General features: G+C 40.8%; 1 protein-coding gene across 1 annotated transcript in view; it reads right to left on the reverse strand.

Moving 5' to 3' along the window:
• Positions 1-223: 223 nt before the first annotated feature.
• Positions 224-17396, reverse strand: part of LOC110065005 (echinoderm microtubule-associated protein-like 6) — a 30000-nt gene continuing 12827 nt past the window's right edge. The window contains exons 14-38 of the mRNA XM_089291566.1: positions 16518-16704; positions 15829-15934; positions 14994-15087; positions 13951-14254; positions 13148-13345; positions 12637-12681; positions 11919-12117; positions 11266-11358; positions 10907-11038; positions 9768-10033; positions 8898-9226; positions 8279-8375; positions 7690-7890; positions 7178-7376; positions 6352-6581; positions 5040-5197; positions 4241-4352; positions 3807-3875; positions 3451-3570; positions 3004-3176; positions 2312-2474; positions 2099-2202; positions 1749-1902; positions 1247-1347; positions 224-1153 (exon numbers count right to left, since the gene is read on the reverse strand). Coding sequence (XP_089147692.1) covers positions 1129-1153; positions 1247-1347; positions 1749-1902; positions 2099-2202; positions 2312-2474; positions 3004-3176; positions 3451-3570; positions 3807-3875; positions 4241-4352; positions 5040-5197; positions 6352-6581; positions 7178-7376; positions 7690-7890; positions 8279-8375; positions 8898-9226; positions 9768-10033; positions 10907-11038; positions 11266-11358; positions 11919-12117; positions 12637-12681; positions 13148-13345; positions 13951-14254; positions 14994-15087; positions 15829-15934; positions 16518-16704 — 3859 coding nt within the window. The 3' untranslated portion in view covers positions 224-1128. The remainder of the gene's footprint in view (positions 1154-1246; positions 1348-1748; positions 1903-2098; positions 2203-2311; positions 2475-3003; positions 3177-3450; positions 3571-3806; positions 3876-4240; positions 4353-5039; positions 5198-6351; positions 6582-7177; positions 7377-7689; positions 7891-8278; positions 8376-8897; positions 9227-9767; positions 10034-10906; positions 11039-11265; positions 11359-11918; positions 12118-12636; positions 12682-13147; positions 13346-13950; positions 14255-14993; positions 15088-15828; positions 15935-16517; positions 16705-17396) is intronic.

Consider the following 17396-nt stretch of genomic DNA (forward strand, 5'->3'; position numbering starts at 1 on the left):
CCATCTTGCCTAGTCGAGAAGGGAATTGTTTTCTGAGCAAAAGCAGGGCAGTCTTCGCTCCCTCGTGTTCCACCCACATTAGATTCCAATCCCCGTCTACCAGCTGCTTTCATTACCAGTGAGTACCAGAATTTCCTTCTCCAAGCATCAACAAGACAATTAACTTTCCGTTAAACTTTGCAAACACGTTCATGCGCACAACATCAGTCAAATAGAAAGCAAATTTATTTTATAAGGTTTATTGTAACCTCAATGGCAAGTTGTTGTCTTTTTTCTTACTCACAGTATGACCATTTCTCTTCGTCACTTAAATAAAATACATCAAAAGACACCTTAGTTCGCTATCAATATGTTATCACCTTTGTGCGGAGATGCGCCTAAATGAATTAACTATGTCTAGTTATTTGAGCGAACAGAGTAATTTTTACGCTTTCGTGCGCGCTTGAGGTGAGCACGGCACGCGCGATCACAGGTGATCGCGTGCGAAAACGCGCGATTTGGAGAAGTGCGAGTCAGCCAAAACCCATGCTTCACAAGCGCGCGAAAACTCATCGAAAAAAAATTAACTTTGTTGCTCAGACTATTCTGATTTTATCTTTGTAACTTGAATTCTGAGCCACGCTTTGCTCAACATTTCTTTCTTGTTTTCTTAAATTCGATAAAAAGAGAAAACAACCGGGACCAGGGTACTCGTTCAGAGCTTCCTAAATTCAATAAATAACGGTTAATATAGACTTTTAAAGAATTTCCTCGCATGTCAGAGAGACAGAGGTCCTGACAACAGATCTACTCTTTTCCTGTTAACAGCCAGGGCTCCAAAAACTGCTTCTTGCCAAATCTGCGAAGACGTGTTCGCAGTTTCCGGATTTTTGTTGTCAAATCCGAAAACAGCACGAACACTCAAGGCCGCGACAGCTGTTACGTCAACTTCCAATACGCCGCTGATGAACAACGCGGGCCCAATAATTCTCGTAGGAGTCATTTCAAATACAATATTCTCGCTCTCCCGTCTGTCAACGTTACAAGGACATTCGTTTCACTTTTTCAGGGGACTCTTCCACGAATTGTATCATTCCATTACTTTTCCTTGTCCAATCCAATGATTTTAACGAATCCTATTACGCGTAATCATATACATTTCCAAACGAAGACGCTGCAAGAGAAAAGCAACAGAAAAATGTTAAGGAAGTTGTGTGCACTAGGGTGTGCAACGGCCAGTTAGGGGAAAAAAATTTGCCTTACTTACCAGCAATCATCTCCGCCCGCGCTGATCAGATAGCGGTCATCGCACGTAAATCGCACGTTAGTCACGTGAGCAGAGTGGCCTACGTATCGCTTGAAGGGAGCCTGGAGACAAAAAGAAACATGCCAGACATGTCGTATTTCGTATCGATACTAGCAATAAAAAGAGCTTAACTCGTAAATTAAACATCTACAGAATAATAACCTAGAATTGGTTCATTTGATAGGAGGCCTTCATTAGACCATATTCGTATTCCCGGTATTAGACTGGAACTAGCTTGCAAAAGAGGCTCATGCGGGGAATATCACTAAAAAGAAATTAATGTCATTTGCATTTGAAAAGACTCCTCGCATTAGCCTCAGTTGCAAGCTAGTTCCAGTCCAATACCGAGAATACGAACATGGTCTATTCGAAAGAAAGGTGCTAAATCAAATCATCAATGAATCTTACGTTTCAAGAATTTTACCTACGTATTACAGTGGACAAGAGTCAAGAATAAACTTACAAACTTCTCCGTGACCGGGAACTCGAACAACTTTACAAAACCAAAGTCATCACCAGTAGCGAGCGAGAGACCGCTGGACGAAAGATTGGCGCAGTTGACATCTGCTTTGTCAGCGTTTCGCGGCCACACGCCAATCACTTCATTACCTAGAACACTGAAATGTCCGTAACAAATTAAAAGTGATTAAAAGTAATATTCCCCTTGAAAGACACTGAAAATAAAAGAAAAGAAGAAAGCATTGATGAAACCTTTTGGACAGGCACTCTTGGACTCGTCACGCAATCTTTCCGGAGAGGACATTGCGTGACGAGTCCAAAGAGTGTCCAAAGCTAGAGAATAAAACCACTTACCTAGTCCAAGACGCCCACGTGATTCTGTTGATTTCTTTCCTGTTTTTCAAAGGGTTTCCACCAGGAACAGTAAACACCAGCCGGTCATAAGCACCCGTGGACACCTTAACAAATAAAGAAAAGTTCATAATATCGCTTTAAAAAAGACGAATTGAGTTTCCTGTGCTTTAACAATAGCTAACACAAACTATGGCTCCTGGAGGTTTTGCTTACTTGAATGAATCTGCCATCCGCAGAGAAATCCATCTGAGTGACAAATGAAGGGATTCCTTTGCAGTAACCAACACGTGTTAGCGGGCGTCCATCGCGGAGCTCATAGAAATCGACACAGTTATCGTCTGATCCAACGGCTAAGTACTTACCATCTGGACTGAATCTGAAACATTTACAAAAACTCCGTTTGCCGATTTTGAAGCAGGCGCAAAAAGATGATGAGCGGAAGTCGAGGAATTGAATGGTAGATTTTTGCAGAGAACACATAACGTCCTAACGACGGTTTGCAAACAGGCTTTAGAACCCACTGTCCTCTGTTTCCAAAGTTGAAACTAACGAGGACGCTAGTGTGAAATCAAATCGTGTCTAGATTATTAGGCGCATTCTCGCATTTTCGGTGAGCCCAGATTATTTGGGGCGCAGAGCTTAAAATCTGGAAGTCCTTGCTTCAAGTTCCTCACTCTGCCACTAGCTGACTTGTTCTCGGTAGTCAAGAGTTAAACTCCACGGCCTTGCGTATTAAATAGCTAACTGGCCAAGCTACCATAAGTCGTCTAAGTTGAGATTCATAACTAGTATACTGCTCAACTTTTAATCTTTGATCGTTGATTTACAACGTCCGCAAGAAGTATCAAGTGCTAAATTCACCAACAGTTAAAGGAAGTGTTATCTTGATACAGCGACTTGCTCACCTGACATCCTGGATAGCTTGGTGTCGATCACGCTTCTGCGCCACCATCTTCAGGTCAGCGGTTTTAAGAACAACAAAGGCGCCATTTTTGAGACCGACAGCAAGCAGTTCACCATCTGGAGAGAAGGCAGCTGACCGAGCGGCCACGCCAAGAGGGGCCATCTTAACCATTGTCTACAAAAAAAGAGAGAGAAGGAATCGAAATGGAGATCCGCATTTGGCTTAAGATGCAACCCGTAAACCGACAACTTGGTAGCCTCCCACGCAGACGATTTTAGGGCTCGTCACGCAATCTTCCTTCTACCATCATTGCGTGGGGGAGGAAGATTGCGTAACGAGCCCTAGAAAGCTAACAGCTTGTGAAAAAGACGCATTCAGTCACGACAAGTACACACGCTAGAACCGATCACCGGCCAATCGTGTTTATCATAACAAAAATCGTGTTTACCTTACTAGCCACGTCCCACAGTCTGACAGTCTGGTCATCACTAGCTGTCACAAACACTTCTCTCTCTGGGTGACAGTCTAAACCCCAGATCTCTCCCTCACCATGGCCACGGACGATGGTCTGGAACCAAAAGAGAGACGAAACAACTTAAGTGACGAGGGCTGGGCGACAATTTTGCCTAAATTCTCATCATCGGCTATCATTAGCGCGCGCTCAAACGCAAATTGTTAATTTTCAGTCATCTGCCTTTGAAACGAGAGCAAACCTCCCACAACTCATGAAAGTTTGTCTAGATTCAAACACGGTCAAAACACAAAGCAGAAGAACTGACAACAGAAATAAATGAAAACTCTTACCTGAGACGAGGCAGTCTTTTCAGTGATCTCAATTATTTCACTGTCCTTGGTACCTACAAGGATTTTACCCTAAAATGAAAAAAAATTACCGTCATTCTCCAACATTGGAGATTTTCGTGTAGTGCACAACCCAAACAAGAGCACAACGTCGTAATATACGCGCGATAAAATTCTTGTCCCGTGTGAGGGAAGTCTGAGATTCGACGGACAGAAAATTTCCATTTACGATAATTCAAACCTTCCCTTCTCGTTTCAAGAAATCACATTTACAGCTGTTTAACATTTAAAAGGCGACGGTTGAATCTACCATCACCATAAAGTTTGAAACGAAGATTGATCCTCTTGTTTAGGTTTCCAGTATTTGCATGACCTCGTATACTTTCGCTTTTGCTCCGATCGTTAGCATATAGAATGCTATAGACTGCTCGACTAACCTTGCCTCTACAAACTGATCGCACAACACTGGGGCCTGGCCCCAAACTTAAAGAACGGCAACGCTTCATCTCTTGGTCCCAGAGTTTGATAGCCACACCCTCCTTGGTATTACTGAAAAGACAGAAATATTAACATTAGAACCTTTTCCTCGACAGACGTCAACAAAGTTAAATAATCCCAATAATAACTATTTGAGAGGAACGTTTATGAGACGAACGCATCAGGATTCTAGTGTAGTTAGCGATGGCCAGTATTCAAGTGGGACCGAGGTGATCGCTTTTACGTTTGGCGTAGATTCCTCTGATAGGTTGCAAGAATCCCACGTCAACTAGAAATTCCTTCGCAACGTTTCACCTTTTCTATTGCACTTCACGAGTTAAAATTCACTGCCTCTCATTCAATCTTTCACTTAAAAGACATACTCTAAAATAACTGGAAAACCTGAAGTTTCACTAACAAACCCAACGAAACAGTTCAGTGCTATAGATTTAAGTAATATAACAAACCTTAAAGAGGATGTTTGACCACATTTCCAAACACCGAGAGGAGAGTTAAAAATACGACGCGCAGCGGAGTATTTTTAACGAACTTCGGGGTGTTAGGAAATGTGGTCAAACACTGTCTTGAGTGTTTGATATATCTTCTCAATCGAAACTAAAACTAAGGAGACAATTGAGAATTAAAATCGTAAAAATCTATGCTCATTAGGATCAGATATCCAAACACCGTCACGGTCATGATTTCCTTTGTTAAAACTTGATGAATTATTAATGAGTTTAAGAAGTTCACATTACTAACGCTTTTTCCTTTCCTCCTGTGACAATGAGTCCATCCCTGAGAGTTGTGTGCATGGTGAACACTGGCCCACTGTGCGCCCGGCTCACTACCCGCACTAACTTGTGACTTGACCACACAAACACATCGCCATTCATGGCTCCAGTAAATGTCAGATTATCCTGCCGAGATAGAGAAGAAATAGGAAAAATGACTTCATTTCTCGGTCACTGGTGAATAAGTTGTTCAGCAAATGAAACTGTGAATGATTATTTAACCACATAACACGCACAAGCTCTCAAGGAAACGTTATTAAAAACACGTGCGTCCAAATCGAATTGGAATTTGGTGGAAAAGTCAGGATATAACTGCGGACCCTTTCGTTTAGTATCTCGCAATAATCTATACCAGTTCAGTTCGGTCTTTTGAAAGTGTATCACAAAACTGTCCATAATGAGGAAATGTAACATTTCTCAGTCTCAGTACTATGGCCTTTTGTCGGCAATGCCATGTCAGTGGAAGACTACAAGTAATTATCATTATGTAATCAAAAACAAGAAATGTTGTTGTTACTAAACTTCACGTATTTGTATAGGTAATCACACGGTTTCGAGTTCAATTTAGAATTAATTTGCACGAGTGTGTTTTTCAAAAGGCTGAAATTGAACGGGCCGCTTCGGCGCGTGCAATTTCACCTTTTTGAAAAACTCACAAGTGCAAATTAATACCAAATTGAACGAGAAAAACTGTATGAAGATCTTTCTTGAAGCCATATTTTCTCATTCATTCATTCACTTTTTTCAAAGTTTCCGCACAAAATTTTCTTCATCATTCCACGTGACATCATTGGCTTAGAAAATTTGCTGTTGTCTTTCAGCCAATCATAATCCAGAATTAGGATGTGTAATTTGCACTGGTGTTACACTTTTTCCACTGATGTTACACTTGAACTGCACTGCTCTCAGCCAATCAGAATCGAGTAATTTTTTCATGTATATTATTATACTTGTAATTGGCGAAATCAAGTGCAAAACACTAATTACACAGTTATACTAACTTATGGTCAAAATGTTTCTGCTACTACTTAAGAGAAAAGACTATGAGTGCGGTATGACAAACAAGAAGGTCAAAAAGTAGACTTCCTTCGATTTTAAGTTGGGCAAAATGATCTTTTACAGCTCAGTATCTCAAAGCTCTCCTCTATAAAACGGCTAAGATGGCATTTTTGTCCCGATCATGTACTGATCCATACATTTAACTTTTACAGCAAGCCTTTTAAAATGGTCTTACTACAACGGCCTGTCCGTTGTAGAGAAGTTTAACCGTATTTTCTTACCGCTCCAAACGCCACCGATAGCATTGTCTGCATGCGAAGCTGGGAGTCGTCACCCTCCCCCTGTAGGGCTGCCGTTATCACCCCCCGTTTTCCAACCAGCTGTCCTCCTGCCAAACTCCAAAACTTGACGTGTTTTACTCCACATGTGACAAACTGGCTGTCAGAGTCTGGTCTGAACTCCGCTACAAAAATCCTCTCTGTGTGACCATGAGAACTGGCAAGTTTGCTGCCTAAAATACGTAAAAAGAGATGTATACAATTAAACAACATTTTTAAAAATTACTGCAAAAAGAAAAAAAAAGACAGAAACAAAAAACAAACCAAAAGTGTAAAATTCTAGACGAATTAAGCGTCACGCCGGCTGGCAGAAATTGATTTCAGTCCAACAATTCCCAGTACAAGAAGTACCTTGTCGACTGACTTCCGACTTCCTTCAAAATGAATAACCGATTTTTGCTTTGAATTGTTTCAATTATGGCCAGGTCAAGATAGAATGTATGCAGTTAAAGATTCAGTTGCAGGATTTTCGGTAAGTTAACATTACGTAATTCAAAAACAGTTGGATAAACACTTTTTCTAGCTTTTGAGTTTCCGAGAAGTAAGTTGTTAGAAAATTAAAATCATAATTTCCTGACATGTGTACCTACCGAGAAAATGGTATCCAAAATCCTTACATGGTTGATTTACCAGTGCTCATGCAGTTTTTTGAAGTCGAACTATTCAAGTTTCCTACAAAGTTTTGCCAAAACAGCACAGGTTTTTCTATAAGTTAAGTGTCTAAACGATTTGATTTTATTGGTCGGTATGTGATGAATGCGCTATTTACCTTCAGCCCATTTCCACACCGCAATGCTATGTGCAGCGTCGATGCCTACAGTTACAAGAAGCTTTCCGTTACAGCTGAAGTTCACTGCACACACGCCTTTGGTGTGGAATCCTTGTATGACGGATAACGTCTCCTTGGACATGGCATCCCACACGTGAACACAAGGCTCTGTACCGATCTGACCAGTAGCTACAATGTTCTGCAGAACACAAAACAACTGAATGAAGAGGAAATCTGACTCCAACCCTTTCTGAACTTTATTACTATGAGAGAATCTTTGTTTACAATATCTGCCTAATTATCAAAAGCGATACAGTTTCTGATGAAGCTACAAAAACACTAGTTCTGAATACTATGCCTTCTCTGCGAAAAGTCGTATGTTAATGACAAAATGTGAACAATGACGTCAGGAAAAATTCTCCTATGTGGCCAAGCTTCTGTGGAGACAAAGTGATCGTACTTGAAATCTCTGGTCCACAGTAGTAAAAAGAAATGTTAAAGAATTGACGCACCTTAAACTTAGGGTGTTGGTTGACAGCCAAGCATATGATATCGTCGGTGTGGTCAAGATAGAATGACTGTATTCCATTAGCTGTGCTCAGAACAATTCCCGCCCCGGCAGCGTGGTACACAATGTCTCCCTCAGGGAGGTAGTGTAAGTTGTTCCTGGTGTCAAATCCTCGATAGCCGTGAATGAATTCCAAACTGAGTTCCTGTGGATTGGAAATGAAACGATTTGCATTAGAACAATAGTTAGAGCTAATATGGGACTGACTAGTTACAATATTTGCCTCATCAACATCAGCGCTTTAGTTTGTGGTTGAGCTACAACTATACCAGGTCCGAATAAAAACTGAAATTCTAAAAAGAATTCGCGCTTTTGCCACCCAGAAGTTAGGCAGTTTCTGAAAGTTAACATCTAATTCAATATTACACCAAAAGGACTCGCACTTTCATCAATACTAAGTTTAAAACACTCGTATGTGGCAAGATCTAGAAGCTTTCTCTATGCAATTTGTACTTTCTCGAACTTTTTTTCCCTAAAATGACTAAGTGAAGCTGGGAATATAATTTTGTTGTCAATAAATCAATTTGTATAACCTGGATTTGTTGATTTCTTCTTTTCTTTCCCGAGTCCCTCTGCCGATCAAGCTGTCTGACTTTAGGAGGAGCTTTAGAGCCACGACTAACAGCAGGTCTATCACCAAAAAAAAAAAAGAAAACATAATATTATTATTAAGAATCAAAAGAAATATGCAGGAATCTTGGCGAAAATGAGTCCAGCGTTAAACGAGAGTACTCAAACTGGTAAATCACTTGTCAAGTCAAAATAAAATTAAACTTAACCGTGGAGGTGTTTGAAAACGTGTTCTCAGAGCATTGGTTTTTGAGATTTTATTTCTGCGTCAGTTTTTGTCTTCGTTTAAGTTTTGATTGAGACGATACCTGAACCACTCCAGCCAGTGTTCTACTGTCACATTCCAAATAAATTCCTCGAATTAGAGTACGCTGTGCATCGTAATTTCAACTCTTTTCTTGACGTTTGGAAATGTGACGAGATACTGTCTCTCGTGTTTCACATTTTACTTCAAGCTCGACGAGGGTTTTCTCTCGTTTGTGAGGCAGATGATGTAAACTCTCGCGTACTCTCAACTTTGCGCTGACAAGTAGAACAGGTCCTACAAAACAGTTGACTACAATGCAAAGTATGACAACCAACCTATGTTCCTCGTCATCTTGCTTCTCTCTAAGATGTGGTTTTACGCCTTTTGTAGTTCGAATCGGATTTGCATAAATCTTATCCTCGTATGTCAGATTCTTTTCTTTCTGCACGTCACTGTCGTAGCCTCCCTCTTCCTCCGAGTCTGTGTCCGAATCATCACTGTCGCCACCAGTGTCTTCTCTTTCACGGCCCCGAGCATGTGACCACACCATGACTGACGTGTCGGCTCCTCCCACTGAAATCAAGCGGCTGTCGTCATTTGTCCAGCGGACATTTGTGACATGCGCAGAATGGCCGACATATTTCTTAAACTTGGCATTCTTGCCCTGGACAAGAAATTTAAATTGAGGCATTCTGTGATAACAATTAATTTAAGTGTCATCCTGATAGAAGAACACTCGTGTTCACATTAAAAGGAAGTACTGAAATGAAAATTGAAGGTCTCTGGTGCCTAACAACTGGTTAACCAACTTGTGTTTTCTGAATGCCGAAAACTTCCTGCTTATAAGCCCCCCGATTATAGACCCATCTGCCTGTAAACAAAATATTTATTAATACTTCCGATTATAAGCCCCTCAGGATATATCCCCTCTAGTTTAAAATGAAGTGAATTCGATTTATTATGATGCTTTAACGCTTAGTTAAAAACCAGCAAACGTAAGACGTACTTCGATCAACACTGCTGTAGCTCTCATTTCGAAAAAGGCTTTCTCAGTTCGCTTATAAGCCACCCCCCTCCCCCCGTCCCCCAGATATAAGCCCCTCCGTTTATAAGCCAATTCAAAACCCACTACGAAGTTGTATAAGCCCAGGACTTATAAGCGGCAGTTTACGGGGTATGTTTGAAACGCCTGCTATGCCACTTACCTGGACTGGGTACTCAAACACCTTCACAAATCCAAAGTCATCTCCGGTGGCTAGGATCTTCTTATCCTTGGTCAAATCAACCGCGTTCACATCAGTAATGTCTGAGTGTGGCGGCCAGATTCCCGTGCAGTCTTCACCAAGAACACCGGTCCATGTGAACCAGTCAATCTCTTTAGCTTTATTGGTGGCTATTGTTTGACGCGTACCGCGGGGCGCCTCAAAGAACAGCCGCTCCTTCGCTCCAGAGTTGGTTTGAAGAAGCTTTCCTGCAGTAAACGGTATGAAACACATATGTGAAGACTAAGGACCCGACCACACTAACCCGTTTTCGTATGAAAACGCACACGTTTTGATGTGTTCTCGCCTTTCGTCCAGACCAAAACGCTCGAAAACGCTAATGAAAACGGAGGCTTTCGAAAACCGTTACAAAAGTGAAGCCTTTTGAAAACACATCGTTTTGAAAACGCTCCGTTCCTAGTGTGGAGTAGGTGAAAACAAGGGCTTTTGAAAACGATGCCGAAAAAAGTGTCATATACTGTTAATCTGATCAGCGTTTTCGGTCGTTTTAGTGCAGACGATAAGAGACGAAATCGCATTAGCCTGGTAACGGCCTAAACCATCCGGTATCCCAGAAAAGCGTGTCTAGAATATCAATTAGGATCACTCACTACACATAGTGTGTGACCGTTCAGCAAATTCAACTAAAAGCTACTGAGTTGTACTTTCATGTGGTGCAGTATGCTGTGCATGGTGGTTCTAACTTTTAAGTCTGTGGATGAAACCCTAGTGTGTGATCATTCAAATGAAAGCTATTGAGCATTTCTTTCATGTCGCGCTATACGTTTTTCCATTTCTTAAAGGGAAAATACTTAATTTACAAATTTTTATGCTCTCGATAGATCTAGGGTAAGATATCTAACAAAGTGAAGCACAGGGATTTCAAATTTAAAATCGAGATACTGACAGTCTATACCAGCATGGCCGCATTTCAAATGTTTATAAGGGGAAATCTCTTTGCACCCTGATCGCGGGACTACTTTAGTTGAACACACACACTTCTTCCGCTCACTTGTAGATGAATAATTAACAAACGAGTCTCACAGGCGTAAAGAGAAATAATAAATTAATCAGTAACTTACCTTTGGAGTCCCAGTCCACATGTGTAATGTAACTCGAACTTCCTTTACAGATTCCCACTCGTTTGCTACTCAGTACATTGTAAATGTCCACAAAATTATCATGTGAAGCAACAGCCAGATATTTTCCTTGACCTGTTAGGAGAAATGATTAACAACTTACAAGGAAGTCGAGCAAAATCATAAGCGAGACTGCATGACATTACCGCTTTCTTCTTTTCCGTAAAATCTTTTCTTTTGCTTTGCTGTAATTTACTTCCACGATCAACTACAAACGGCACGAAACAACCCAAACAACCGTGAACGATTTCGTCCCATCTCTGTAAACAGCTTTTAAAATGCGTTTATAAATTAGTGCTTACCAGGTGAAAACTTGATGTCTGATATTTCCTCTTTCCTGTGATGAAAGCCAACAATGTCGTCCAGCGTTGTAGAATCAACAACTTGAAAACTACCTGTGAGGCAAGACAAGAACATATGCCAGTGTTTGAAAATCCCCTCTTGGCCTCACAACCCAAGAACATACAGCCTCCTGTTTGGTATCCATATGGTATCTATATGGGTTGCTGGTGCTACCTCTTCTTCCAGCAACAAGCCAGGAGCAACAAGAATAGGGGTGATACTCTATTTCCCTCAAAGATTATTTCCAGTCCGTACTGCGTAGTCTCATCACCCTAATGTTTTTAAGTCTCACTCGATGGAATGCTAATCCATGTTATTCTTTACCAACCGCTTACCTTAACTTTCTGGTATTTTAATTTCTCTTGTCTATAAACAGTTTCTTTGATTCTAGTAATTCAGACAGAACAAAGCACAAACCTTCGCATCCACGAAACTTGAAATTTTCTTCATATAACATGCTGCGAAATGTTACCTCTTGAGACCTCAAACCCTCGAGAGTGCACAGTGCGGGCTGTAAAACATCTTTTCTTGCTCATGTAATAAAACGTTATTCTATTACAGAAGCTTTAAGGGCAACAATTTTCTTTACAGTTTAGACCACAGTCACTCTCACCATCTTTAAAACCAATAGCCAGCGCCCTTCCATCAGGTGAGTATGTCACACTCCGCGCAGATTTCGCCATTTTACGAACATTCTTCATTCGGTGGGTCGCTAGATCCCAGACCCTCACAGTCATGTCATCGCTGACAGTCGCACAGAGCTCGTCCGTCGGGTGGGAGGCCAGGCCCCACAGTTCACCTTCCAGGTGACCCTGAAAACGAAACATGAACATTTAATAGACCGCTAAATTGACATCTGTAAGGTAAGAAGTAAGATATCCATAGTGTAAGGCCCCCTCCACACTACACTGGAGAAATTTTAAAACGGCGTTTCACTCCGAAAACGCATCAAATGTTTTCCGTCCACATTACGCCGGAGGAATTTGAAAATACAACAATCACCGGTCAATTTGGATTTTTGTTTGAGGAAAACTCGGGTAAGAAAATCACATTATTATCGTGATGTCACGGTTCTCGAAAAGCACCGTTTTTCAAAATGTTTTCCGTTCAAACTAATACGTAAACTAAAGCCGGCGTTTTTAAAATTTCTCTGGTTTGAAGAGCGCATTCGAAAAGCTCCGCTTTCGGTCGGAATTAGTGTGGACGGTAGGCCTAACCGTAAAAATAAAGCTGCGTTTCTCCGGCGTGGTGTGGATGCGTCCTAAGACAAAATTAAAAAGTTCATGCTAATTTGAATAAAGAACATCAGGTACATACAGTCACTGAAGTACCTGGATTAGAACTGTGATGGGTCCACTCTTATCTATTTCCATGATCTGAAATTCAATTTAACAAAAAAAAAAAAAAATGATTTAGCATTACATAATCTAACTTTTAAAACTAGTCACCCAACAGCGTTTCATCCACAGAAAGTTAGAACCAGCTGCCTACAGAAAGGACGTTCTTAAAACACAAAACTGTGCTACTCGGTGACAAGACCATGTTGTAATGTCCAAATGGAGCAATTTTAGTCTAATTTTCAACCGAGTATCATAAAACCAAAATTCCACGCAAATACATGTAGCTGACGAGAAGCGCGGGAAAACGTGTGCGAATGTGTCACGATTGGTTTTGGTTTTACTTCTGATTGGATGAAAAAGTGGCGCGAGTTGTTTAAGCCAATCGCGGAGCGTAGAAGTGCAAAACCAACGAAAATGCCAATTACTTTGGATGCTCAAGTGAAAATCGCTATAAAAAGGCCTCACATTACTTCTTTTACCAAAAATAAGCTTAAGTGTATACCTCGCCATGTTTAGTGCCAACTAAAATTTTGCCCTGTCCCAGTGTTATTGCGCGGATCGGAGGAGCATCTTCCAACAGAATTGAGGACGGTGGACCAGGGCTCAGGGTAGTCCGGGCGACCCTGTAATTCTTTAGACAGCGAGAAAAATTCTCATCCCAAAGAGCAACTATTCCATCTTTACCACCAGTCACAAAACCCTGACAATAGAAATAAATCATGTGGTGAACAGCAAGATAAGCTATATGACATCAAAAGAACGACTGTGATGTAAAGAAACATTTGTCTGCATAATATGGAGCATTTTACAAAGGGTGTGGTAACTGTGCATAATGCCAGGACAAGTAAGTAGTATTGCCTGGTAAAAGTTTCAATGGTACCAGAAAGTCTCCATACTTGAACCGTTCTTCATCACTAGTGACTCACTTGGTTTTAATACTAGCTTCTCTAAAGTTCATTTTCTTGCGGAATTATTTAATAAGCCCGGCCTAAGGTCATAAGGGAATGTAACTAATACATTAATTTATTATTTTGTGCCTGTAAATTAAAGTTGCTTAACTTCATCTGTTGTTCAATCATTTTTGTTGTTGTTGTTGTTTCGTCTTTTTTCTTTACTCTCCCTCTCTCACTGAAGGTTCCTGTAGAAACCTTCAGACCTCTCTTACCACGTAATAAAGAGCTGACTCTTATCTAGCTGCACCATGCGAATGATGTCAGGAGTTAATTCAGCAATCACCGTGGTCTGTGTCGCATCGGCTTCATGTACTAAACACCTAAGTTTTCAATGCTACATGTTGCTTGTTACCTTCTCAAGGACTTGCATAGCAAACACAGGCCCTTCATGCGCCTGTACCGAATTTTTCAGAGTGTTTCCTTGCCAGATGTACACTTTTCCACTGGCCCCTCCTGAGAACACCAGATCAGGGCCTTTGCCATATGTCACACACATCATTGTCTCTGCCTTTCCCGCACTACCGAAAGTTCCTCGTTTGGATGTGAAGCCTCCACCTGTCTGTGTCCAGAACTTGATGTGTTTCATGCCTGCCGTCACGAGAAGGTCTGGGTTCTGTGGATTCCATTTTATAACAAATATCTTGTCCTTGTGACCCCTATGGTGAAAGTTAAAGGGACACAGTCAGCTGGCGCACATGCGCATTAGATACCATTTCATAGCTAATTTGCATATCACAGAGACGCAATCCATACTGTTTTTAACCAAATATGATAAAAATAACGTCATAGTATGAGCAAAAGCACACTCAAAAACAGGTTTTTCAGTTAATGATTGAAAATCAAGCAAAACACTGCAAAGATTAAAGCCGATTTCTAAATGTACTTTGATTTCAGGTTGAGGTGAACTCTTTTCAAAGTGAGAAAACTAGTGTCCAAGTCAGCGTGGTCCAAAAGCTGACTGTGTCACTTAAAGGTAAGATAAAGTCAATGTCAACACAGTGGCCCACACAGCCAAAGCCTATCCTGGTTTCTGTAGCATTAGGTGACCAGTAGTATTTCAATCCCCCCCCCCCCCCCCCCTGGATGGGATACAAGTCCACCACAAGGTTACCTTTGCCAGTTAAATCATTCATACACCTGGGTGGACAGAGGCACTGTGAGAGTTAAGTGTCTTGTTCAAGAACACAATACAATGACCTTGTTTAGGGCTTGAACTGGGATTGCAGTGCAGTGCGCAAAACATTAGTCCACTGCACCTCCACACAAAATGTAGCTGGAATTTGCAAAAACTGAAAACAGCTCCTGTCATTTATAATAGGTACAATTATGGTAAGTGCTGACAAGATAGGAACACATCAAGTAATAATGAAGTAACTGGCAGTTAAATTCTGTTACCTAGTGGTCGCAAGCTTTTCTCCTTTCCTCCAGTCCCACACCACAATGACATGGTTATCATCAAGCCCAACACTGGCAAGCTTCTTTCCATCACCTTACAAAGAAATTACACAGTAGAGCCCCAATAAATTGTGTCCTTTCCCAGTGAATGCTGATTGACGTTTTAACAGATGTAAGTTCCTGTTAACCAATTACAGTTTTGTTCTATACATAGGGTGGTTTTCAATTACGTGTCGTAAGACCAAACCAATTACTTACCAATTAGACTACTCAGCCGATCTCAAACCTTAGTAAAACCAAAACCAAAGTAACTGCCTGATTACTGTCGACACTCAATTACAAACCGCTCTAGTAAGAGAGAAAAATTAATAGTGACTCTATCACCTTGAAGAGGGCGGTGGCTTCGACACATGTTTCAATGTGCGGCTTGTTTACGGTATTTTTCTTAATCTGACCATCAGTGGATTATTCCCATCCTTTTAGCGTATCAAACCAGAAGAAAAATTGATTGTGGTTTTAAAACAAATTCTTCGAAAAGTGGTACCTCTTTAAAGGAGCTATGTCATGGGTTTTGCATCTTGAAAAGTTTAGCTTAATTTTTCAAGTTCGACGTTTGCAATCCGTGTTAATCTTCTCCATCCTTAACCATCCTTCATGGATCTATTTGTTATCTCGTTGTTTTTCTATGTCCACAACAATAAGAATTTGGTAATTTTTAGACTTAAGCTTCTTTCAAAATGTTCATGATCATTCAAATCAATTTAAAGCTAGTGCCACTGGGAGTTATTCTACACCACTCTATCCAGGTCTGCAACAATGGCAGAAAATAAGGTACCTGAAAAATCTACAGCACAAACACCCCTCTCATGTTGCCCCTTGAGGATAGCTAAGGTCTCCATCTTCACTGCATCCCATACATGAACAGCAGGATCCCGTCCCACCTGTCAGAAGGAAAGATACAATCTTAACCTCTTTTGAAGCAGACTTTCTTGTTCCAAAATATTAATGAGGTTTCAGTATTTCTTTATCATATTAAGATCATCAATTGTTTTGCACGAACACGAAGTTATATAAGTCCTTGCGGGTTTATGTAAGGTCCTTAGGGACACATACCTCTATAAAAGGGATCACGCGGTTCGAATCTCGCAGAGGGAACGTCATTTCATTAAGAGACGCTAAGTTGGTACAGAGAAAGAGTCATAACTTAAACGCATGGTTTACGGACGGGAAAGGATTACAAGAATTGGATGCAGAATTATAACATATTTTCAGTTTGTATTAGTTCAAGGTCAGTTACGACAATTACGGCACAGAGCCTCAAAGTAATTGTAATTTGTTTCTTTCAGTTTGACTATATACTTCTAGACAGAAGTAGTATAAAAATAAATCCTAATAATTCCCAGCTGTTGAGGTCTGATTCAAGTGCAAACCATCAATCATCTTCAAAAAAAACTTCAATCCCAAGTTTGAAACAATTGTTGTCCTGAGCTAAAAATTACTTGTACGTCAGAAGGTCTGTTCTACCTGCCCTGTGGCAACAACGTCTCTGACTGGGTGAATACACAAACAAAGGATGTCATCTGTGTGCGCATTGTAAAACCTCTGCTTGTGATGCTCACGATTGTACACAATGCCTACAGCAGCCACATGGTACACAATCTCACCACCCTGAGAGTAAAAGAGATTGTTCCGACAGTCGTACCCACGGTAGCTGATGAGAAGAAAGAAAGACAGAAAGAAAAATGTTATTTTATGGGCCAGGTAGAAAACTAAGGGAAGCTGTGAGGGCCAACAAATTATGCTTATAGCAAAATTCCTTGATTAATACCCTGGACATTTCTCATAACACCCTTGCAGTTAATACCTGAGAGTGATCAGGTTTAACCAATTTCTCCTTACAAAATAAAAATACTATTGAGTAGACAGGTGACGAGAATAAAGATCTGCATCAGTTGGTAAGGTAAATGTCAGTGAGGTAGATTCTGCATATTTGGGCCAAATGGTGTTGAATCACAAGTTCCAGCTCTGAGGATAAAAGACACATCACCATGTATTCCAGGTTGGATAGCATCAAGCAACTCCTCCCTAGATGGTATGTCAGTCCATCCTATCTATGGTAATCCACCTCCCCAGCATTAATTTCACCATTATATCTATTTATACACCACAATGGAGAGAGAGACTGTGAGACTAAAGTGCTTTTCCCAAGAACAAAACTCAATGACCCCAGGTAAAATGACAAAAAAAGAAACTTCTGACAATTGCAGGACAAATTAGTGAGAAATTAATATTCTGGCAGCATGATAAAGAGGCTCATGGGGTGCCATGGGAATTCTGGGACTATTCAGGTTTTGGCAGGAGATTTAGGTCATTCTAAGTTGGTCAGTCTTCATGTTATTCCAC

Source organism: Orbicella faveolata, unplaced genomic scaffold (assembly GCF_042242905.1).
Source record: "Orbicella faveolata isolate gen_17 unplaced genomic scaffold, um_ofav_v1 contig_24, whole genome shotgun sequence".
Classification (NCBI taxonomy): domain Eukaryota; kingdom Metazoa; phylum Cnidaria; class Anthozoa; order Scleractinia; family Merulinidae; genus Orbicella; species Orbicella faveolata.